The sequence below is a fragment of the Carlito syrichta genome, unplaced genomic scaffold (assembly GCF_000164805.1).
Source record: "Carlito syrichta isolate Samal-C Ts95f unplaced genomic scaffold, Tarsius_syrichta-2.0.1 Scaffold307764, whole genome shotgun sequence".
In the NCBI taxonomy this organism is placed as follows: domain Eukaryota; kingdom Metazoa; phylum Chordata; class Mammalia; order Primates; family Tarsiidae; genus Carlito; species Carlito syrichta.
In genome coordinates this window covers 377,398-403,160 of record NW_007251860.1, presented here as the reverse complement: position 1 = coordinate 403,160, position 25,763 = coordinate 377,398, and the positions used below count along the sequence as shown (strand labels likewise).

The 25,763-nt window shown below is 37.2% G+C and overlaps 1 protein-coding gene across 1 annotated transcript in view; it reads left to right on the top strand.

Moving 5' to 3' along the window:
• The window catches only part of PIR (pirin), a 114,101-nt gene that overhangs the window by 64,995 nt on the left and 23,343 nt on the right, over nucleotides 1-25,763 (top strand). Inside the window, exon 5 of the mRNA XM_008064617.1 lies at nucleotides 12,097-12,181. Within this exon, the coding sequence (XP_008062808.1) occupies nucleotides 12,097-12,181 (85 nt within the window). The remainder of the gene's footprint in view (nucleotides 1-12,096; nucleotides 12,182-25,763) is intronic.

The following is a 25,763-nucleotide window of genomic DNA, read 5'->3' as shown; positions in this document are numbered from 1 at the left end:
TTTTCTTATTACATAAGTCAATTTCCTTGATTGTTATTGGTCTATTTAGGGTCTCAGTTTCTTCTTGTTTCAACCTAAGTCAGGTTGTGTGATGTCAGAAAAGTCCTCCCATTTCCTTAAGGTTTTCAAGTTTGTTTCCATACAAGTGTACATAGTAGTCTCTAATGATCTTTTGTATTTCTTCAGGGTCAGATGTGACTTCATCTTTTGTGTTTCTGATTGTGTTTATTTGGGCTTTTTCTCTCTTTTTCTTGGTCAATCTAGCTAGGGGGACCATCAATCTTGTTTATCCTTTTGAAGAACCAGCTTTTTGTTTCATTGATTTTTTTGTATTATCTTTTTGTCTTCTATGTCCTGGATTTGGGCTTTTATTTTGGTGATCTGGATCCTTCTGTTGAAATTAGGGTTTCTCTGGTCTTGCTTTTCCAGCTTCCTTAGGTGGCTTGTTAGGCTGTTAATTTGTGATCCTTCCATTTTATTCATGTGCGTTTGTAGGGTTATAAATTCCCCTCTTACTATAGCTTTCATGGCATCCCAGAGATTTTGGTAAGATGTTTCTTCATTTTCATTTGTTTTCAGGTATCTTTTAATCTCTATTTTGATTTTATTGTTGACCCAGGAATTGTTTAGCATCATGCTGTTTAGTGTCCATGTCTTTGTGGGGTTTGGGGAGACCTTGTTGGTGTTAATGTTTATTTTTATTCCACTGTGGTCCAAGAAGGTGCATGGTAAAATTTCGGTCCTTTTAAATTTGCTTATGCTTGATTTATGGCCAAGTATGTGGTCGATCTTAGAGTACATTCTGTGTGGTGATGAGTAGAATGTATATTCTGTGGTCTTTGGATGGAGGGTTCTGTAGGTATCAATTAAGTCCATTTGGTCAAGAGTCACATTGAGGTTTTGGATCTCATTGCTGATTTTTTGTCTTGATGATCTGTCTAGGGTTGTGAGTGGGGTATTGAAGTCCCCTGCTATGATGGTGTTGGAGTCAATATCGTTTTTTAGTTTACCTAGAAGCTGCTTTATGAAAGTTGGTGCTCCTATGTTTGGTGCATATATGTTTAGGATGAATATTTCTTCTTGTTGGATTGAACCTTTTATCATAATGTAGTGGCCTTCTGTATCTTTTTTAATTTTTGATATCTTAAAGGGTATTTTGTCTGAGATTAAGATCGCAACTCCTCCTTTCTTTTGTGTTCCGTTCACCTGAAAATTTGTTTCCCATCCTCTTACTTTGAGTCTGTGAGTGTCCTTTCTAGAGAGGTGAGTCTCTTGAAGGCAATAAATTGTTGCCTGGTGATATTTTATTCATTTTGCCATTCTATGTCTTTTCAGTGGTGCATTTAGTCCATTCACATTCAAGCTAATTATTGAAATATGAGAGTTGATCCCTATCATAAGGTTCTTACAGAGTTGTTGTTGTTCTTCCTGTTTGTGTGTTGTCTTTCTTTTGATTTTAGAGTCGGTTCATGTGTGTTTTTAATCTTTTGCCTGTACTCTTGTGAAGAACGTTGTTGTTCTTTTTTCCTTTTCATCTGTGTTCAATACTTTCTTAAGTGTTTCTTGTAGGGGTGATCTGGTGGCAGCGTAGGTTCTTAGGGATTGGATGTCTGGGAAAGATTTTAATTCTCCCTCACTGATGAAGCTTAGCTTGGCTGGGTAGGTTATTCTCAGTTGAAATTGTTTATCTTTTAGAACTTTGAAGATAGGGCTCCAAGTTCTCCTAGCCTGGAGGGTTTCTGTAGATAAATCTGCTGCTATTCTAGTTGGTCTTCCCTGGTAGGTAGTCTGACCTTTTTCTCTGGCTGTCTTTAGGATTTTTTTCTTTTATACCTACTTTGTTTAGGTGAATTATTATGTGTCTGGGAGTTGGTCTTCTCATTTGTTGTCTTGTAGGGGTTCTCTGAATCTCTTGTGTTTGAATTTTTGCATCACTGATGAGATGAGGGAAGTTTTCTTGAATGATTTCATGAAATGTTTGTTCCAGTGAGGCCTCTGTTTCTCTCTCTGCCTCAAGAAGGCCAATTACTCTTTGTTTTTTTTCTCTTGAAGTGATCATTCATCTCTTGAAGGTTTTGTTCTGTCTTTTTAAGCTTTTTTTCTATGTTTTTTTGACAGTTTGGGTTAGTTCTGTGTTTTGGTCTTCAAGCTCTGAGATTCATTCTTCTGCTTGGCTAATTCTGCTTTCCATGTTTATTAGTTTGTTATTTATTTCCATCACAGTATTCTTTACTGCTGTTATTTCTGTCATCAGCTCCTTCCTATTTTCCTCTTGTCTCTCCTCAATTTTTAAAATTCTCTCTTTTAATGTATTGATGTTTGGGTTTGTTGCATGTTGCATGCAGTCATTCTGGGGGCTCTTCATTGTTTGTGTTCCGAAGTCTGTTTTCTCAGTGTCTGACCTCCCAGGGGTCTGTGTGCGCCCTATATTCTTCTTTTGGTTTTTCTTCATTTGTGCAGTTTTTTCTTCCCTACTTTTTCCTTCCTTCCCTCTATGCCACCATCTTCTTTAATTCTGTTATTCAGGAATGGAGGGGTTGCTTTTACTTCTGTTTGTTCAATCTCCTATTCTTCTTTATGTATATCCTCTTACTTTGTTCAATTCTGGAGTTGCACTATAGGTTGGGGGTGGTCCTTTTTGCAGTTTTGAGATTTACTTAAGGGGGGAGCTGTGATTCAAAATCTATCTGCAGGTCCTGGTATCCGCCAACAGGTGTATGGATAATCTGAAACCCACTTCCCACTGCCTTGGAATCTGTCCATGCAGTGGGGTTGTAGGTTTACTCCCTGAAATAAAATGAGGTTAACACAGGGAAGAGAATGTAGCAGACAGTGGGGGGAAGAGGGGGTGGAGAGAGAGAGGAGTAAGTGGGAAAACAGAGGAGTGTACCAACAAATGGAGAGAGAGACAAAAACTGAAAGAGATAAAAACAATAGACCATGGCTACAAACTAACCAACTCCCATACCAAAAAAACCTAAAACATACAATGATGCTAACATACAAGCTAACCAATCTCCTTATTGGTGTGCTATTCCTCTATACAAAGATATGGTTTACAGAGAGAAGAAAAGAAAAGAAGAAGAAAAAAGAACAAAACAAAAGGAAGAGAATCAAGTCAGTAAACTAACAGAACCAATCAAGCACACTCTGAGACTTCTCATTTAATTCCAATGTCCTTTTAGCTCTGATTTCTTGCTGTCTTTTCAGGCTGGTAAATTTGTTCACAGTTAGGGTTAGTTGCCCCTGGCCTGCTGTGAAAGGCAGTTCAGATCACCACTCAGTTCACCACTGCCCAGTTCATCACTCAGATCTGGCCTGTGTCTATTTATCAAGCTTCTGTCTTTCCCCTTTCAGTGTTGTTACCTTGAATCGCCAGCAGGTGGTGATATCTCACTGGTACAGATGGTCTTTATCTCAGCTGCTGGCCCCACAGGGGAGGGAGCCGGAAAGAAGCCGGAAATGGGAGCCGCTGTCTCAAGGCACACGGGAGGAGACCCACGGCCTGGCAGGATGCCACAGTGGCAGCAGTGGCGGCAGCGATCTCAGCAGTTCCCGCTTGCAGGGGCTTCAAGGTCTGAAAGCGTGACTCGCCCCAGGCACGGGCGGCATGATGTGCAATGGCTGCCACAGTGACAGCAGTGGCGGCAGTGGCTGTGTCTGCCTGGACTGCTGCGATGCCTCAGCATTGTCAACGGCTGAGCTCCGTGTGAAGAGCAGGCTGCTGCTGATGGAATCTGCAGCCCCCGGGGAGAGAGCCAGAGTCCTTTTGTGTTCTCTCTCTCTTTTTTTTTTGGAGTCTCACTCTGTCGCCCAGACTGGAGTGCAGTGGCCGCTCCCGGCCACCACAGCCTTGACTTGCTGGGCTCCAGCGATCCTTCCGCTTCAGCCTTCCAAGTAGCTGAAACTACAGGCGCACGCTACCATGCCCGGGTCATTTTTTGATTTATTGTAGAGATGAGGTCTCGCCAAGTTGCCCAGGTGGGTCTCGAACCCGTGGGCTCAGGCAATTCACTTACCTTGGCCTCCCAAAGTGCAGGATTACAGGCTGAGCCACCGAGCCTGACCCTTTTGTATTCTCTTTTGCGGAGGTCTCACAGACCCAATCTGCACCCTTGCCATCTTGCCGGAAGTCCTCTCCCAGAAATCTCTTACCCTCAACTCTTCTCACTCAGGATTCAAGTCTTCACTTCAATGTAATCTCCCTAGTGAAGCCGTTCATTACTCTCCACATTTTGTTTTCTCCCTCTGGGCCCTATTTATTTATTTATAGCACATACCAGATTTTACATTTTCATGTTTAATTTGTTAAATTGTCTTTTTCAAAAACTAGAAAGTAAACTTCACAAGCCGGACTCGGTGGCTCAGCCTGTAATCCCACACTTTGGGAGGCTGAGGTGAGTGGATTGCCTGAGCCCACGGGTTCAAGACCCGCCTGGGCAAGCGAGACCTCATCTCTACAATAAATCAAAAATTAGCCGGGCATGGTAGCATGTGCCTCTAGTTTCGGCTACTTGAAAGGCTGAGGTGGAAGGATCTCTGGAGCCCAGCAGGTTGAGGCTGCGGTGGCTGGAAGTGTGCCACTGCACTCCAGGCGGGGCAACAGAGTGAGACTCCCACTCAAAAAAAAAGAAAATAAACTTCACAAGGGCTGAGCAGATTTGTTGTTCACCATAATGTATAATGATTAGCACATTATAGGTTCTCAACCAATATTTTTTGAATGAAGAAATTAATTAATAAATGAATGAAAAGTTAAATAAGTTAATGAGCAGGTTGTTTACTAAAAAAGAAATACAAGTAACCAAATTAGTATACATGAAGCATCTGTAATAGTACCTGGTATATACTAAGTCATCAATATATTTAGCTATTATTATTCTTATATTAATAATATTTAAAGGGTACCTGTGTAATGAACATTTGTATACCTAACCCTGAATTGTACCCCACATCCTTAAAATAAAAAAATTAAAAGAAAAAAATATTTAATGTTATTTGTTAAATTAATGATAATATCATCCAAACTAGTAGTCAAATTGAAAGAGTAAGGTGATACCAATTTCTGCTTTTTTAATTAACTAAGATTTAAAAATAAGATGATCAACATTGTGATGAAATGGACACTTTTAAAGGCAGTTACTGAGTGATTTGACTGAAAACAATTTGGATGAAAGCAAGTCAGTTAATGTAACAAGTGATCATAATAATGATTTAGTCAAAAACAAATGCTAGATAGTAGAGATACTGGCTGGTACTGTGGAGACAGTGCCTTTAAACTTTTTCTTCCTTTTAACTTAAGCTATTTTCCTTACTGTTTATTTTTATCTTTTTTTTTTTTAAAGATTTTCAGGGTTTTTTTACTTTTGCTTTTTTTTTCTTTTCAGCAATTAATCTTTCCCTTCTATGTTTTTGACAAGGAAAACAATATACATGTGCAACTGTGGGGATCTATTGGACTATATTAACTTTCTAACAATAAGGAATTTGATGTAAAAAATATATTTAGAACAAATGAAGAGCTGAAAACCTGCCCTGTGGTGTAGCAGAATTACCAAGACAAGAAAAAGCAGTAACTAGCAGCAGACATTTTCAGCAAAATTGATGTTTAACCAGGTGATTACATTGACCAATTTGCTTTTGGCTACATTTTCTGGACCTTTTGACTCATAATTTCACTGTGAAGGAAGAAATTAGAAGTGGACTCAAAGATTTATATGCAAAGAGATTCATCAAAAGTTAACAATGACACCCCCCCCCCCCGTAAAAATAAGTTCCAACATTAGGAGGATATTCCAACATGGGGATGAGTGTCTAAGAACAAGTAGAAATACTGTTTCTTTCTAATATAGGATACTGGGGATTGGCACTTTTTAGTACAGTTACTTAGAGTAATTTGCTGAAGCAAATTTTAGTAAGATTGAGAATTTGAGTGTATTTCCTATAATTACTAAATCATAAAGAGCTTTTGAAATAGTTCCCCAAGAGAAATGTGAAAGCATTTTTTACAGCACTGGCATATGACACTAAATTGCTGCCACTTGCTTTTAGGGAAGGTCAACATGGGTAGAAGCAGCAGCACTCAGCAATCCATGTGCTGCCGTTATCTGTGAAAGGAGCGACAACCAAATTCAATATATTTCTTTTGTCACACTCATAGGTAGCAACACTACATGCTGTATTCTTTTTCTTGGTAAGATGTTTTAAAGTCACATGACTTCCATGTGGAAGTTATTTCGTCTCTTAATTAAGATCACATTTATAAATAAAAGCAGAGGAAGGAAGCCAGCTTGACAAGGGTATCTTACCAAAAGCCAGAGTAGGTGGGAAGTCTTTGAAGGTAGTTGGAGTTCAGAAGGAAGTGGTTTTATAGACTTTGATTTGGTTGTTTTGTGATCATTATTGGAGTGGTGTTTGAGATTCATTAAGGGTTTGGTTTTGACATATTTATAGAGAAAGGGAGACAAGGTTTTCCTGGATTTGGTAGCACCCTGATGTAGGTTAGCCAAAATTTACCTTTAACCTCTTTTGAAAAGCCATATTAATTACCTTCTAGGAGCTCTCCCTGCATGGTATGTGAACCATAAGATTTTAAGCCATTTGGCTTTTCAAATATAGGCTGAAATATTTAAAGGAATATTTTCCAAATACTTTCAACAGAGAATTATGAAATGGGAAGAATGAAGAAAGGGGAAAAGTTTTTGAATTTTAGTATCTCTGCAGGCATTATTAATCAGAAACAAAACAGAGAAAAGGAAAAGAAAAAAAATTCACTGATGGAATTTAAATGCATTAGGTCTATCCATGTTGAAACAGATTTATAGGGGAATGTTTTCTTTTAGTTTGTCATGGACCAATATATTTTAATCTGGTGGAAATAGATACATTGATAGCTAAGTTTTAACCAAAAAAGAGTGATTCAGTTAAATTCTCATTCATTTTGAGGATCTATTAATAAGTTTAATACTAGACATAAAAATAAACGAAACAGAACACTGGAAAGAATGTACCTAATGGCAATATTATTTATGGCTGAAAATCAACAGTGTGTGTAATAGAAAAACTAAATCCAGGTTTACTCAAAGTACATTCAAGACTGGCATTATCATCTTTGCGTTAAATAAGCATAATTTACATTTGCTATTTTAACAGAGTTATCAAGGAATATCAAAATTTAAAAACAAAACCTACCTGCTTTTCAAAAACTGTATATATACATACTCCCACACACACTCATAGGAGACAGAGTTTTATCTAGTTATATATTAATTTAAATAGAAAAATATACACTTAGTTTTGGGGTGTTTGAGGTAGTTGATTATTCAAGACATGTGTTATACTGAAACCCTCAACAACCCAATTGTCAATATAAAAAGAATACTGGAATCGAAATTCTATTTTAGTTAAAGATAATGTGAAAACACCTCCAAAATGAGTTAAAATGTTCATGTTAGTCTTCTTCACACTGTAAAACAGTAGAATATATTTTGTGGTTTTATTAAAGTCATTGGTTTGTTTAAAATGTTTTAAGGAATACATAAATGAATATAGAACATTCTCTATGTTTATGTACATGTACACACATGCATGTATCCATGTAGTTGCAGTCTTAGAGAAGTAGATTGCTATTTTTTGGATGGTATGGATTAGGTTGAGAAGATACAGGCAGGAAGGAAAGAACAAAAAGTGCCAACCGGGAGGGCAGATTGATGACTGAGGTTGAGGGCATGAATAGAACTAGTTAACCAGAGACTCCCCAGTAACTCCCCACAGCTCTAGTCGCCCTCCCTCACCCCAGCCACATCCTCACTTCTCTACAGCTCTAGTCTGGGAAATCAGAAGGGAAGTTTAAAAATTAGATTGTGGAGGAAAACATTAATTGTCTGACTCAGAATTTCAGAACCAGAAATAGACTTAAACATCAGTGAGTCAACCCACAAGATTTTCAGATGAGTGAATTAAACCTAAAAGATAAGTGCTTTGTTAGCAGAACAAGCAATGCCAGCATCAAAGACTCCTGGCTTTGGCCAAGTGTGATGGCTCACACTTGTAATCCTAGCATTTTGGGAGGCCGAGGTGGGAGGATTGCTTGAGTTCAAGACCAACCTGGGCAACATAGTGAGACCTCATCTCTACAAAAAAAATCAAAAGAATTAGCTAGGAATGTTGGTATGTGCGTGTAGTCCCAGCCACTCATGAGCCTCAGGCTGAAGGATCATCTGAGCCCAGGAGGTTGAGGCTGTGGTGAGCTGTTATCATGCTACTGTACTCCAGCCTGGAAGACAGAGTGAGACTCCAACTCAAAAGAAAAAAAAAAGACTCTTGGCTTCCAGTTCAAAATGATTTTTATGGCTACATTTTATGAGAATGCTAGTAAAAAAGTAAACCAAGAACCTCTTTGTGATGAATCTCTTCACTGTAGGAAGGGATTCTGCATCTGCCACTCAGAGTTTGAGAAGAGATCTTTGTCTGAAAGAGAGCAAAATATTATCCCAGCAGAGGAGTCATTTAATATTATGCGAAGTTTACCCTTGATCTTTTTAGAGGTAATTTTAGACGTTGTCATCAGACAAAACCAGTCCCTTTCCAGATGGTGCCTTACACACCCAATGAATCAGATCCTGTGTCCCTCGGGTGCTGCCCTTCTTTTATGTATGTTTCAAGCTCTTCAGATTGATTGTGAATCTTTGGTCTCAGGTTGCACCTAATGTCATAGGCCTTTCTGGTTTCATTTATGTATGCACAGGGGGATTTGCTTTTTCAGTCTTTGAAGTTGTATTGATGCAGCTTGACCTTCCAAGCCATGCGAAACTATCTACCAGACCATATTAAACCCCAAAGCTTCAATAGGAGACGTTCACAGGAAAGAAAAAAATCTTTTGACAGTCAATGCTATTTACAATTCCCTCTTCCACAATTTAATGTACAGACATACAATTTGATCATACTAAATTTTCCTGTCCTGAAGAGAATCTTTTTACTACATGTAGGTAAAGGTGTTGATGAATACTGTGTGTATACTGTCAATAAATGTATTATTATACATGGGATTTGCCCTTATGAAACATCACTCAATAAATATTTATTGAACATCTACTAAGTGACAGATGTGCTAATTTAGTGGGGAGTTAGTGGTGAAAAGGCAGAAGTGTTCATGTCTTATGGAGTTTACATTATTATTCTCTGCAAAATTATGCCTTTATCAAGGATAGTAAATAATTCTGGGCTCTTGATTCTCTCTTTTTGTCTATTTATAAGTGCATGTTTTCAATGAATATAAGCTTTGAATTAAAATATATACACAGAAAGCTACACAAATCAAATGTACAGCTCAGATTATTTTTGCTCAGTGAACACACTCATGAAACTAGTGACCAGGTTACAAAACAAAACATTCCCAGCCCCCAGAATTCCATTAAAATTTTTTTTTTTCAGGCCAGGCTTGGTGGTTCAGCCCATAATCGCAGCACCTTGGGAGGCCGATGTGCGAGGATTGCCTGAGCTGCCAGGTTCGAGACCCACCTGGGCAACTTGGCGAGACCTCATCTCTACAATAAATAAAAAATTAGCCGGGCGTGGTAGCGCATGCCTGTAGTTCCAGCTACTTGGAAGGCTGAGGCGGAAGGATCGCTGGAGCCCAGCAGGTCGAGGCTGCGGTGGCTGGGAGTGGCCACTGCACTCCAGTCTGGGCGATAGAGTGAGACTCTAACTCAAAAAAAAATTTTTTTTCCAGTTATTGACCTTCCCAAGTAGTTACTTTTCTGACTTTTGACACCATAGGTAGTTTTACCTTGCTTTAAACTTTTAGCAATGTAATCATGCAGTGTGTGTTCTTCTGTGTTTGCCTTCATTTGCTCAATATTATGCTCGTGAGATTCATCTAAGTTGTTACATGTCGTTGGGGGTCATTCATTCTCCTTGCTGTATGGTATTCCACTGTATATTACTGTTAGGTCAGTGAGCTGGTGCCACAAATAAAGAAAAGAGCAAAAGGGTATATTCACATTCAGGACGGACTGAATGAGGCCAACGCTGCCAGCAGCAAGGCCATGGGGATGTGTGAAGAAGGTGTATTTAAGGCATTTACAGGGAAGCTGGACTAGAAAAAAATTCCAGCAACTGTATCCTCAGGACTTGATAACGTAAGTTTTATGTCTTGATGTTTTCAGGACAACATGTCTTGTGACTCCAGCAGGTGGTGGGTTGGTGGGCTTATCACAATAGATTAGGTTGGCTTGACTCTTATGACTGGAAAGCAAATACTTGGAATAGAGGGATAATTAATATAAAGCATGCTTGGGGGTTACAAAAAATCATCAGTATTTATCTCCAGGGAACTGGTTCTGTCTTCTGTTAATGATTAGAGGGTTGGCTAAATGATTTATTTAAGGAAGCATGGCCATGCTATAGATAAAGTTGCTCCATGTTGGTGCATCACCTTTTCAACTACAATTCATTTGTTCAGTCTATTGTTAAAGACATTTAGGATATTTCCAGTTTGGGGCTATTATCAACAGTGTCACTATTAAGATTCTTGTACATGTCTTTAGGTGAATATTTCTGTTGAGTATACACACCTATGAATTGAAATATTGGATTGTAAGTTATGCATATATTCATCCAGTTTTCTGAAGTGTCTGTACCGAGTAATAGTCCCACCAGCAGTGTATGAAAATTCCAATTACTCCTCATCATTACCAAGCTTAGCATTATGTGAGTTTTTCATTTTAAAGTGCATTTTTAAGTGAAAAAAAATAGACTAGAACCACTGGGGCTTTGTGATAAACAATGAGACATTGTAAATTTTATAGCAACAGTGTTAATCCCTTGGATTTTAGTCTGTGCCAATTATTCAGGATGGTGTTATACTGAATTACAAACTCTGCTTAACTGTTGATGGAATCAAACCCACTGTTTACAACAGAAAATCCTGCGAAAGTTTAAAGGTTTGCCTTTCTTACATTTGGAGTTGTAGCTTTTTCAAGGCAGCAATGCTAGACTACCTTTTATTATTATTATTATTTTAATTTTTTTGCCAGAAGGCCAAGTAAGAAAAAAATATATGTAGGCCATATTTTAAAATTTCAAAATGGAAATGGCATTCTTGAGACCTGGGAAAGAAACATACATTCAGATGTGAGATAACCTACCATATCAAGTGGAAGACTGGAAGTGAGAAAGCTGGAGGAACTATTGGTCAATAAAATGTTAACATTGGACCATATTTGAGAAATGATTGTAGGAAGACAGCTGTCATCCTGAATGTAGCTTTTCAACAATATTGTAAAGCTAGGAGGGTTAACTCCTAGACCAAGACCCTTAAGAGGGGCTGTATTAGAAGCCCGCTGCAACTTTAACATTTCTGTAGGAGGAACTATAAATACTAGAGGGGACCAAAAAAAAAAAAAAAAGGAATTATTTTTTGGAGGGCAGGCCCCTTGTAATACAGGCTTCCCCCTGCTAGGTAAGTGTTCTAGGAACCCATCAGCATCAGTGTACCAGATAGCAAGCATTGTTGTGAGAGGCTGAGTTTGGCTTCACTGATTTTCTTTTTCCTTTCTTTTTTTTCTTTTTTTGGAGATTCTTTCAATGCATTTGCCCATTTCTCGATGGGTGATTTATGGGAACAACCTGCCCACACTGCAATGAATATTTAGCAGTTTTTGACCAAAAACAGCATGACCCCTGTGCCCTACCCTCCCTATTCACCCGATCTCTCCCCAAACAACTTTTTTGTTTGTTTGTTTCCCTGGATGAAAAAAGTCCTCAAAGGAAAACATTTTGCCGATGTGGAAGAGGTGAAACAAAAAATGGCAGAAGTGCTAAAATGCATCAAAATTGACAAGTTCAAAAACTATTTTGTGCAGTGGAAAAGGCATCTCCTTACATGTATTTCTTCAAACGGAAAGTACCTTGAAGGTAACTGAAGTTTAAACATGTAAGAATAAATACACAATTTTTTAATAAATAAATTTTGTCTTTTTGGGGTCCCTCCTCATGTAATGGATCCAGGCTCAGGCCTAATACAGAAGAGCCCATCTGAAGTAAAGAACGTTATTCTTAGAAAAACACTGATGGTTTCCTTTTTCTTTTCAGTCCAAGGTTTACACTCGCACACCAACCTTATATTTGGACTTCAAACTGGACCAAGGAGCAAAACATTCCCAGCCTATTCCTAAAGGTATGATGGGTTCTGGGGTTTAGTAATCATGTCAGAAAAATAAAATATCAGGTGCTGCTTTCTCTGGAATGTGCTTGTTTCTGAATCTCAGCATAAAGTTCTATAAACTTTGTTTATGTTTAATTATGTTTATATTAACAAATACTGCTGGGGCCTTTCAAGTTAAGGAAATCAAGAAGAATTCATAGAGTTTAGGATCAGGCCCTCTGGATCACACCCCTTAGTTTATGGGTGTGGAAGGCCCAACAGATTAGTCACTTGCTCAAGGCCACAGAAAGATTTACTAGATGAGTTAGGGTAAGTAAAATACCCTTGTCTGCTGACTTTCAAGCCCCTGTTGACTCACGGTGTTTCTGGAAGCAAATTTAGATTTGTGTTACTTATAAACAAGTGCATACTTGATTGAGATACAGGTTCTTCTTGATACAAGTATTGTTATAGAAAGGTTATCTTTATGTTTGAATCCCAAGAATAATTAGAAAATTTCCAAGTGATTAAAGCCAATTTTATTTTATAAAACGGTTTTACTCAAGGTCATTAGGCATCAACTTGGACACATTATTTTGTTCTTTTTTAAAATTCTGTTTTTTATAATATTAATTTTTATTGACACATAATAGATATACATATTTTCAAGGTACATGTGATAATTTAACACATTCATATAATTTGTAAAGATCAAATCAATGTAATTAGGATATCCCTCTCCTAAATATTTGTCTTTTCTTTATGCTAGAAACATGTGAATTATTATCTTCTAGCTATTTTGAAATATACAATGTAAATGTAAACTATAGTTATCGTCCTGATCTGTTTCTTCTACCAAAGTGTATATTTGGACCCAGTACTCAAGCTCTCTGCATCCTTCTCTCCTCACTACCCTTCCTGGCATCTGTTAACCATCAGTCTATTCTCTATTTCCATGAGGTCCACTCCATATGAGTGAGAATAATATGATATTTGTTTTTTTGTGTTTAGCTTATTTTACTTAACATAATGACCTCTAGTTCTATCCATTTTACTGTAAATGAGAGGATTTCATTCTTTTTTATAGCTGAATAATATTTTATTGTGCATATATACTACATTTTGTTTATCTATTCATTAATTCATGGGCACTTAGGTTGATTCCATATCTTGGCTACTGTGAAAAGTGCCACACTAAACATGGAAGTGCAGATATCTCCTCCATATATTGATTTCTTTTCTTTGGGATATATATCCAGCAGTGGAATTGCTGGATATATGTAAGTTCAGTTTTTAGTTTTTTGAGGAACTTTTATACTGTTTTCCATAGTGGTGGTACTAATTTTCATTCCCCAAAACAGTATACAAAGTTTCCCTTTTCTCCACATCCTTGCCAACATCCATTAGTTCCTATCTTTTTGATAAAAGCCATTTTAACTGGAGTGAGATTGAGATAATAACTCATTGTGGTTTTAATTTGCATTCCTCGCTGATTAGTGCTGTTGAGCATTTTTATATACCTGTTGGCCATTTGTATGTCTTCTTTCGAGAAATGTTTTTTCAGAACTTTGCCCATTTTAAAAGTTATTATTTTTTTTTGCTATTGACTTGTTCAAGATCCATATATATTTCAGTATCCCTTGTCAGATGGATAGTTTGAAAATAATTTCTGCCATACTATGAGCTGTCTCTTCATTTTGTTGGTTGTTTCCTATGCTATGCAGAAGCTTTTTATCTTGATGTAATCCCTTTTGTCTATTTTTGCCTTGGTTGCCTGTGCTTTTGAGGCCTTACCCAAAAATCTTTGCCAAGACCAATGTCCAGGAGCATTTCCCCAATGTTTTCTTTTAGTTTTTTCATAGTTTCAGGTCTTATATTTAAGTTTTTAATCCATTTTGATTTGATTTTTGCATACAATGGGAAATAAAGGTCTAGTTTCATTCCTCTGCATGTGGTTATCTGTTTTCTCAGCACCATTTATTGAAAAGGGTGTCTTCTACCCATTGTATGTTCTTGGTGCCTTTGTGTAAAATGAGTTGGCTATAAATGTGTGGGTTTATACCTGGGTTCTCTATTCTGTTCCATTGGTCAAAGTGTCTGTTTTTATGTTAATATCATGTTGATTTGATTACTGTAGTTCTGAAGTAATTTTTTTTTTTTTGAGTCGGAATTTCATTCTGCCACCCAGGCTGGAGTGCAGTGGCATGTTCACAGCTACTGCAGCCTTGACCTTCTGGGCTTAGGTGATCCTCCTGCCTCAGCCTTCCAAGTAGCCGGAATTACAGGTGCACGCCACGATGTCCGGCTTATTTTTTTGATTTATTGTAGCAATGAGGTCTCGCCAAGTTACCTAGGCTGGTCTTGAACCCCTAGGTTCAGGCAATCCTCTCACCTAGTCCCTCCTAAAGTGCTGGGATTACAGGCATGAGCCACCACACCTGGCTACTGTAGTCAATGTTGAAGTCAGGCAGTGTGATGCCTCCAGCTTTATTCCTTTTACTCAGGATTGTTTTGGCAATTCCAGGTCTTTTATGGTTTCATATAAATTTTAGGATTTTTTTTTTCTGTTTCTGGGAAGAATGATGTATTTTGCTAGGGATTGCATTGAATCTGTAAATTGCTTCGGGTACTATTGTCATTTTAACTATATTAATTCTTCCAATCCATAAGCATGGAATATAGTTCCTTTGTGTGTGTGTGTGTGTGTGTGTCCTCTTCAATTTCTTTCATCAGTGTTTTATGGTTTTCTTTGTATAACTCTTTTACTTCTTTGGTTAAATTGATTCCTAGATATTTTATCTTCTTTGTAACTATTGTAAATGGACTCCTTTCTTGATTTCTTTTTCAGACTGTTTGATGTTGGTGTATAAAAATGTTATTGATTTTTGTATCCTGCAACTTTACTAAATTTGTTTATCAGTTCTAACAGTTTTCTTTTGGCAGCTACTTTAGGTTTTTTAAAATATGAGATCATGTCAATTGTTAACAAGACTAATTTGACTTTTTCCTTTCTGATTTGAATGTGCATTATTTCTTTCTCTTGCCCAACTGCTTTGGCCTGGACTTCCATTATTATGTTGAATAAAAGTGGTGAAAGTGGGCGATTTTGTCTTGATCTAGATGTTAGAAGAAGAGCTTTCAGTGTTTCCTCATTCAACACAATGGTAGCTCTGGGTTTGTTATATATATGGCCTTTGTTATTTCGAGATATGTTTTTTCTATACTCAGTTTGTTGAAAGTTTTTATCATAAAGGGCTGTTGAATTTTATTGAATGCTTTTTCAGCATCTATTGAATGATCATATGGTTTATGTTCTTGATTCTGTTAATGTGATGTCTCATATTTATTGATTGGTGTATATTGAACAGTCCTTGCATTCCTGAGATGAATCCCACTTGATCATTGTGAATGATCTTTTAAATGTGTTGTTGAGTTTACTTTGCTAGTATTTTGTTGAGGATTTTTGCATCTGTGTTCATCGATGATATTGACCTGTAGCTTTCTTTTTTTTTTGCTTGCTGTGTTTTTGTCTGGTTTTGGTATCAGGGTAATGCTTGCCTCATAGAATGAGTTTGGAAATAGTCCTTCCTTTTCAATTTTTTTGAAGAGTCTGAGTAGAATTGATATTAGCTCTTCTTTTTTATTTTTTATTTTTTATTTTTTTTGAGTTGTAGTCTCACTCTGTCGCCCAGACTGGAGTGCAGTGGCCGCTCCCGGCTACTGCAGCCTTGACCTGCTGGGCTCCGGCGATCCTTCCGCCTCAGCCTTCCAAGTAGCTGGAACTACGGGTGTGTGCTACCACACCCGGCTAATTTTTTGATTTATTGTAGAGATGAGGTCTTGCCAAGATGCCCAGGCGGATCTCGAACCTGCGGGCTCGGTCAATCCACTCACCTCAGCCTCCCAAAGGCGCAGGATTACAGGCTGAGCCACCGAGCCCGGCGATATTAGCTCTTCTTTAAATGTTTGGTAGAATTTGGTAGTGAAGCCATCAGGTCCTGAGTTTTTCATTGATGGGAGACTTTTTATTATGGCTTAAATCTTGTCACTTTTTACTGGTTTGTTGAGTTTTTCTGTTTCTTCATGGTTCAATCTTGGTAGGTTGTATGTGTCCAGGAATTTATCAATTTATCAATTTCTTCTAGGTTTTCTGATTTGTTGGCCTATAGTTGTTCATAATAGTCTTTAGTGATTCTTTGTATTTCTGTGGTCTCAGTCATGTCTCCTTTTTTTGTTTCTGATTTTATTCTTTTAGATCTTTTTTCTTAGTTCAGCTAATCGTTTGCCAATTTTATCTTTTCAAAAAACCAATTTATTGATCTGCTGTATTTTTTTATTCTAAATTTCACTTATTTCTTCTTTCATCTTTATTATTTCTTCCCTTCTACTAATTGTGAGTTTCATTCTGGCTATTTTTAAGTACAGAAAAAATTTGTAGAGTAATTCACTTAAGCATAAGCCTATACTATATATACACCATTTAAAAAACAATAAGTGTGAGAGTATACATGTGTTAACTTTTTAGTGGAATGCATTTTACTAAAATGGTATCATATTATACCTTTTTTATATCTTATTTATTTGACTGAACAATAACTCGGGAATCTTTCCAATCTACTCATATGGCTCTTTTTAATGGTGATATTCTGCATGTTGGGTTTACTACAACGTATTTAGCTTTGTCCTATCAATGGGCACTTACTTTGTTCCTAATGCTTGGCTATGGCAAACTGGTATGCAATGAACACCCTTGTACATCTGTCTTTCTATATGGGGATTTATTTTAATGAGATAGGTTTCCAGGGAAGGTCACCAAGTATATGCATGTTTAATTTTAAAAGACATTGTCAGGTTGCAATTTAAAGAGGCAAATCATGCTTCCCTTTAGCAGTTTATGAGAGAGCACTGGTTTCTCTATGACTCTGCCAACAGGAAGTTTGTGGTTCATGTTCATTTTTGTTCTTAGCCATCACCTATACTGCCTCCTGAAAAAATGTGTATCCATCAGTTTACAAAGTTGTACTTGCATTTTATTTTGTCATTATGAATTTTAAACCCGAGATTTGTTTTCAAAAACATTTTTGCAGGAATACAAAAGCAAGTACCTTAGAAATGCATGTTTAACATTGAATCTCTGTAAATTCACTTAAAAAAAGTCTGTTTTGAACCCAGTTATGAAGCAAAAGAACCTGTTTATCCCAAGACAGTTGCAGTGTGTTATTTCTTTCTCAGTCTCTCTCTCCTTGTCTCTGTCCTTCCCTCCTCTCTCTCTCTATCTCTTTCATTCTCTCTCTCTCTCTCTCATCTATGCTTCCATTGCATTAAGTGATGAATCCAAAGTTTGAGGTTTCCCTGTTCAGTGTCAAACAATTAATTCAAGTATTATAAAGCATACATTATTTGTAGATTTGATAGTCCTGCCTATAATCTGACCTACTGGATGGTAAAATTATGCTATATAAATTTTATTATGAAGCCATTCAAATCAAAGTCACTCTTTGTCTCCTTTTTTAAAACCACCTTTCCAGGTAGCGTTCCATCATAAACTACAAGGACTATTCAAATACATTTTATTTGGGTGCTTTGCTGCATCAAATATTCTGTGCAATGTGTGAGCCATTGGCTGGGTTCTGGACATGTTTTGTTTATATTTTTTGATTGCTTTGTTACTCATGGTAAAGGGATTTGACATGGATGTCTGGGTTGTATTTGGCTTTTGGCATAAGCTGTGCAGTCTAATTTACTGTTGACTTGGTTATATCATTACCATACTAATTGGATAGAAATAGAAGCATGCACTGCTACCATCCCATCCCTGATACAAGGAAAATGCTTACTTCCCAAGGGAAATCCAGTTAAGGGAGACTGGAAACATTTCTCATGAATCAGGCTAGGTTTTGTCTGAATTCTTTCCTATAAATAGTATTAGAATCAATTTTTACCATCTCTTTATTTCCTTCGGGCTGAGCACATTTCTGTTAGGTTGTGCTAATCTCACAGAAAACAGATGTTTCATGAAGTGATGATTTGGAAGATAGTTGATATCAGGAATAGAGCTGGACTGTGCATCACTTACAAAGAATCCAATTTGTCGAGTCTCTGACAGTACCAGATTCCTTTCATATTGGCCACACGTTTTTCGTATTAGCTCTTGGCTAAAATAAGAATAAGTAGGGGATTTTTTCCCCATTACTTTTACCATCTCTTGCAAGGCAATTTGATTTTCCTTGCTGTAAACTGATTTACAAATAATACGGTTTGTTGTCATTCATTGTGAAGGACATACATCTGTATTTCTGGGAAAATATCAATCTTTTCCAAGATACTTATGCCTTCTGGTCCTCATCTCTCCCCTGTCTTCTGATAGACTATATCAAAGTTCAATCCTCAGAAGTCACTCTGTTTATTTTCCTCATCTTTCTTTATAGCATTTCTGCTTCAAGCTGCTTTTTTTTCAGGATCTCTTTTAAGCATTTATTTATTTATTATCATTTTAAAAATTTTAAAGGTGTCTGCTTCTAGATACTTATAGACATGATCTGGAATGTTGAAAATGGAGAGCTGTTATAATATAGGAAAATTAATTTTGTGAACTGTTTTGTTTTTTCCTCACCTTTTAACTTTTCTTTACAGTATATGTAGATCAGTAAACAAAATTTCTTTAGGGAACATGTAGTCTACCCCTCTGTGGCAGGCAGAATAATGGTACTCCAAATATGTCCATGTCCTAACTCCCAGAACCAGTATATATGTTATGTTACATGTCTAAAGAGACTTTGCAGATGTGACTAAATTAAGGCTCTTGAGATGGGGACATTAGCCAGAATAATACAGGTGGATACAATGTCATCATAAGAGTTTGTATAAGGGAGAGAAAGAGACAGGGGAGTCAGAGTAAGAGAAGGATGTGTGACAATAGAAATAGAGATCAGAGTGATGTGATTGCTAGTTTTGAAAATGGAAGGAACCACAAGCCAAGGAATAGAAGCAAGCCTTGAAAACTGAAAAAGGCAAGGAAAGAAATTTTTCCCTAGAGCCTGCAGAAGGAACGCAGTTCTGCTGACACTTTGATTTTAGGTTCATGAGGCCCATTTTTGGCTTTTGACCTCCAGATCTGTAAGATAAATTTTTGTTGTTTTAATTTGTTATGGTAGCAATAGGAAACTGATGTACCTCTTAAATATTGTCAATATATTTTTGCTTCTGTGTTTATTGTCAAGGGAAAATAAAGGAAAGGAGTCACATTTTCTTTGATTAAAAAGTAGATTTTAATGCCATCTATACAGTAGCCACTCTTATTGTATTAATGATCTATATGCTGCATAACAAATTACCCCAGACTTAGTGCCTTAAAACAACATGCATTATCTCATAATGCCTCACAACTTAGCTGTGTCCTCTGACTCAGGGACTGTTACAAGATGTCATCCAGTGCTGCAGTCATCCCAAGGCTCAGTTAGGAAGGATGAGCTTCCAAGCCCTCATTCATGTGGTTGTCGGCAGCAATCAATTCCTTGAGGGTTGCTGGCTAGAATCTGCCTTCTGTTCCTTGCCACATAGGCCTCCCCATACGGCAGCTTACAACATGGCTTCTGGCTTCATCAGAGCATGTAATGAGAAAGCAAAAGAGGATAAGCAAGATGGAAGTCAGAATCTTTATGTAACCTAATCGCAGTAATGACATCCCATCATTTTTGCTGTAATCTACTGGTTAAAAGCAAGTTACCAGACACAGCCCACATTCAGTGAGAGAGAATTACACAGGGCAGTACTAGGAGGCAGGACGTACGGATGTCTTAGAGACAACTACCACACTTATGATCTTGGTTGAAAGTATTATGCATTTTTCCATATGATCAATGATCCAAAAACAAGTAGTGATTTTCCCTTCTCTCATTATGATTTTTTAAAAAATGATTTGAATAAGCCTGGAAAGATACATGGTGAGTTTTCCTTATAATTCATGTCTAAATGTCTTTTCATAGTTATTCTCTACTTTTAAGGAAAATGTCCTAAACATGAAATCTAAAATTCATGTGGAATTTTAGATTTTGGGGTATTTTTATAGAAGGAACAAAAGCTGATTTCACTACATCAAATACATGATTGAATTCATGGGTAGTTTTTGCAGAGCTCTCTACTTAACCAATAGTACATTAAAATATTCAATCACAGTTTCTTTCATACTTAGAATATACATATAACAGTTTTGGATGTAAATCAAGAAATCTTCAGAGCTGTGATTAACATGAACCAGAGCCTGAAATATAATACTATCCAGGAAGAAGTTTCATATAATTTTTTCTTTGAGTGGGTTGTCTCCTTCATAGTGATTTGTAAGAACTCTTTATATATTCTGAATACTAGTCATTGTCAGTTATTTGTATAACAAATATCTTTTACCTTCTGTCTTGTTTTTCATTCTTCTATACTATTATATTTTTCTATATTTTAATAAATAAAAAGTTCTTAAGTCTATCCATTTGTTTCTTAATGATTAGTGCTTTCTGTGGCTTCTTTAATAGTCTTTCCCTAACCCAAGATTGTAAAAATGTTCTATTATAGGGGTTTGGTTGTTTGCTTTCATATTGATATATTTACTCCACCTGGAATTTATTTTATTTTGTTTTTAATATTTTAGTTATAAGATAAATTGTATATGTTTATCATGTACAACATGATGTTTTGAAGTACATATTATATTGTGAAATGACTAAATTTAGCTAGTTAACATATATGTATTGCCTCACATAATTATTATTTTTTGATGAGAACACCACATCTCTCTTAGCATTTTTCAAGAATATAATACATTGTTATTAACTATAGCCACCATGTTGTACAACAGATATCTTAAACTTGTTTCTACTAGCTAAAACTGTGTATCCTTTGATGGAATTGGTTTCCATGTATAATGAGATACAGTTGCATTTTTAAAAAATATGGTTTTGAAGAAGGAAAATGGCAAAAATCCATGATGGAGAATGTCATGAGCATTTTCAGGAGTTCACAATTCACTGAATTATCCTGTAGTTATAATAATTATAATTATCATTTATTATGTGCCTACCATCTGCCAGAAACTGTTCTAAGAACTTTCCCTATATTGACACCTACCATCCTCACAAACCCATGGGGTAAAGACTGTGATTATCCCATTTTTCAAATTAAGAAACTGAGGTACAAAGAGGTTAAGTAACTTACTCAAGATCAACTAGCTAGAGTTTTGAGGCTGAGATTTTAACTTACACAGTCTGACTTTTAGTAGGACTCTTAAATGCCCTGTTGTCCCGCACCAAAACAAATTAATGGACCTTCAGTGTCCAAAACCCTATGAGTAGTGCTTGGGCATATTGGTAAATAAACCCAAGATTTTGCAGTCAGGTTTTTAAAAATATGACTCTTTTTGAAACAATTTAAATGAATTATCTTACTAGCTTGAAAATTGTACTTTTCTTTTTTTTTTTTTTTTTTGAGTTGGAGTCTCACTCAGTCACCCAGACTGGAGTGCAGTGGCCGCTCCCGGCCATCGAAGCCTCGACCTGCTGGGCTCCGGCAATCCTTCTGCCTCAGCCTTCCGAGTAGCCGGAATTACAGGCATGTGCTAACACGCCCAGCTGATTTTTTGATTTATTGTCGAGATGAGGTCTCGCTGCCCAGGCGGGTCTCGAACCCGCGGGCTCAGGCAATCCACTCACCTCAGCCTCCCAAAGGCGCGGGATTACAGGTTGAGCCACCGAGCCCGGCCCTTTGTGCTCTTCTAATTAAACATTAAAATATTGAAAATAAATGAAAATTCTCCTCTAAATCTAGAAGGGAAAGAAATTAGGAAACAATTAAATCTAATGAGGAAACATCAAACAAATCCAAACTGAGGGACATTCTAGAACATAACTGGTCTATACTTTTAACGAAAGAAAAAGACTGAGGAGCTTTTTCAGATAAAAGAAGACAACTAAGTGCAGCCTGTGATCCCAGATTGGATTCTGGCCTAGAAATTTGCTTTCTCTTCTTCCATAAAAGGCACTACTCAGACAGTTGACACACTTTGAATATCTGTACATAGATCCTAGTATCATATCAATATTCATTTTTATAAGTGCACTATAGTTTTGTAGAAGAATATCCTTGCTTTTAGAAAATACATAATGAAAATTATTTCAAAGTAAAGTGGCTTCATGTGTGCCAGTGACTCTCAAGTATTTCAGAAAAAAAGAATGACATATTTAGAGCAAGAATGATGAAGCATATGTGATAGCATGTTAGCTTTTGGGGAATCTGGATGAATGGTGTGTAATAACTTTCTGTAGTATTTTTGCAGCTATTCTGAATCTCTGAATTTATTTAAAAATAAAAATTAAAAATAATTTGGTGGAATGAGGAGACAGGAAGAACGAGGCAGGTCTGCCTTCTGTTCCAGGAGGCCAGGTATGAAGTCCAAGGTGAGAAAGTTGCCTGCTGAAACTGAACACAAGGATGGGGCTTCTGGGGGGAAGCTCTTAAGAACCACAGCTGCTGCTTTGGTGTCAGGCAATTAGTGGGACCCAGAGTTTGGGCCGGGGGGCATTCTTTCCTTAGCCCCATGTCCATGTCCCTCTCTCCTTCTCTCCCCAGAGCTGACCTCTGTTATAGACTTGGTGTGTCATCATACCATGCCTTTCTACTTTTTCTGCACATACATGTAGTTGGAACAATGAACTTTAAGACTGAAATAGGAAGAAAATGAGCTGGGTTAAGGCAGAGGAATGTAGGTCAAGAAAAGCTCTCACTAGGGACATTTGTAAGAATTAGGAGCCTCCCTGGAAATGAGAGCAATTGCCACAGAAAATGATTTACACATTTAAAAGAAAAGTTTTATGTGTTTTTTTTTGTTTGTTTGTTTGGCTAAAGGAGGTCTGACTTAAATGTGCTGCTGACTTAACTGTCCCAGGGGGCCAGAAGGAAAATGAAAATGTGACCTCTCTCTCTATTGATTTTATTTGTCATGGCTCAAGGGAAGGGAAGAGCTTCCCAGCTGCAAAGAGACAGCAGCTTGGAGACCATATTTGTAGGAAAAAAGGAAGATGTAGAGGATGTGACCTCTGACAGAATGATAAAAATTGGGGAATGGCATCAACTAGTACAGGACATTAAAATGGAAGGAAAGGTGAGGGAAGAAAGATGAGAAGGACCTGGAAATCTTACAAGAGAACTCTTTGCTGATGCAATCCTGCTCTTAGTAGAAAAGAAATTCTAAAAAAATGTGGCTGCTGTTAAGCATACAGTAAGCAATCACACAATCTAGCATTTGTTTTCTTTTGCAGTAGTCTTAAGAAACAATGCTTAATAGGAATTAAACAACTGAGTGATCTTTCACAGCAACAGAGATCTGAGTATCACATGTTCTCACTCATAAGTGGACCTTGAACATCTATTGTAATGCTATGGGAAAGGGATCGACAGTGGTGGGAATCTATGGTGGGAGAGGACAGGGAGGGCAATTGGTGGGATTAATGGTAGTCAATATCTGTCTGGGGATGGGGGGGGGACACCCCTTTTCAACAAGGGTACCTGAACGATGCATATTTGTATACCTAACCCTTAACTGTGCCCCACAATTTTAAAATTAAAAATATATTTAAAAAAAAATAGGAATTAAACAAGGTTAATAGAAGCAAGTGCAGATAGGTATCATGCTAAAAAAAAATTGCTTCCTGTTCCTATTCCATTCCCTCTAACACTCTGTGCTTTCCAACCAGCAGCATGAATTGTGATGACTGGCAAAGATGGACTGTATATCCTAATAGAAGACTTTTATAAGGAGTAAAAATGGGTGAATGCACCTAATAAAAATTGACTTGGCCATCCCTTTTAGCAAGTGTTTGGTCCTTCTGGATCATGTAAAAAGATAACAAAAGGAAACAGACCTAGGCAATTATATGTGGACTAGATTTCTGCTTGGAGGATGAGTGGGAAGCAAAGAAGATGGAGAACCAATGAGATTAGAGCAATCAAAATGATCCCAGTTGAACAATTTAGAGTGTTGAGGTTTTGTCAAGTGTGGAAATAATTTTTTGATACCATTAAACTATGAAGAGGGGATTGGTTATGTAAATTATGACAAGTCCTTACAATGGAATGCTATGCAATTTTTCCTAAGGATGAGTTATTTCTCTATATTTTGACATGGAAAGGTGTCTGAAATAGAACACAGAGTTTGTTCTAGTTTTTAAGGAAATACCATACAGTGCATAAAATAAAAAAAGTACTAAAAGCTCAAATGCCAAATTACTAACAATACTATTGCAGGCTAGGTGTAAAGATTGTAGAAAGATTTTCAGTTTAGATGGTCCACACTTTCATATTCTTAAGAAGTTTTTAAAATTAATGTGCTATTTTTTTATAATCAGAAAAATAGACATTGGCCCTTAAAAAAATGTAAACAATTTTCGATGGCAAAAATTTTTTTAAAGCAGAGAAAAAAGGGGTTTTGTAGTAGATTATGATGGTAAATCAGGCTAAATAGGAATAGAAAAGCTTAGCATTTGTTAGAAAACAGAGAAAGAAGTGCTCACAGAGCCAGCCCATCCACACAGGACATGTGGATTCAGGCTGCAAATTGTTGGCATGAATGTTCAACATCTACCATGGACCTCCCTCCCCAAAGGTGCATGACTTGAACATCCCTGGCTGTACCTTATTCCTTTTTGTATCCCCCACCCTACAATGCATACCCATGGTAGATGTTCAGTAAATAATGGTAAACCAAGCTCAGAAGGCTAAGTAAGTGCATCAGTAAGGGAGAACGTGAATGAGCTATGAATCAATAGCGTTACTTTTAGAGGGTTTAAACTTATTCTAGGATAATCTCAAAGAGAGAAAACTGTGAAATAAGAGGATTAAAAAATATCCTCTGGCATCTGCCTCAGTGTGTTTGTTTTGTCATCCTTCAGATTTTCTTAACGAGACTCAACATATGTTGCATTTCATCAGTTATAGCTTTTCTTCTCAATTGTGTGTTCCAGCCCATCCTCCATCATAGCCATATCCTTGCAATACGTTTTGTCTTCTTTCTTCCTTCTGTGCCTGCCTTTATTTACTCTGTCACCACATTGACTTCTACACAGATTCTAGTGTGGGCTCTGTCCTTCCAGCCTTGATCTCTGCCTTGCTTTTCTTTTCCAGACTTCTTTTTCTATTGAAGGCACATGGAGAAATATCCTAATTCCATTTTGAGCTTAACATTTCTAGGTTCATGTCTCTCAGTGAAAACACAGCATCTCTTCTGAGTCATGGGTACAATACATAAATATCCATGAAAAATAAGTGCTGGTGCTGAGAGTGCAAATGGAAGGTTGTCAGTGGTTCTGAGCTCTTATTCTCTCAGGTCATAGTAGGAATCTGAGGGGAGACCAAAAAACAAAACAAAACAAAACAGGAATGGTAGATCAGACCATTCTGTAAGTTAAGAAGTGTTGTACATACTTATGTGTGAAGGGGAACCAAAAAAACCCGGAGTTATTTTTTAGGGGGCAAGTCCCTTGTAGTACAGGCTTCCCCCACTAGGTAAGTGTTCTAGGAACCCATCAGCATCAGTGTACCAGCTAGCATTATCGTGAGAGGCTGCATTGGGCTT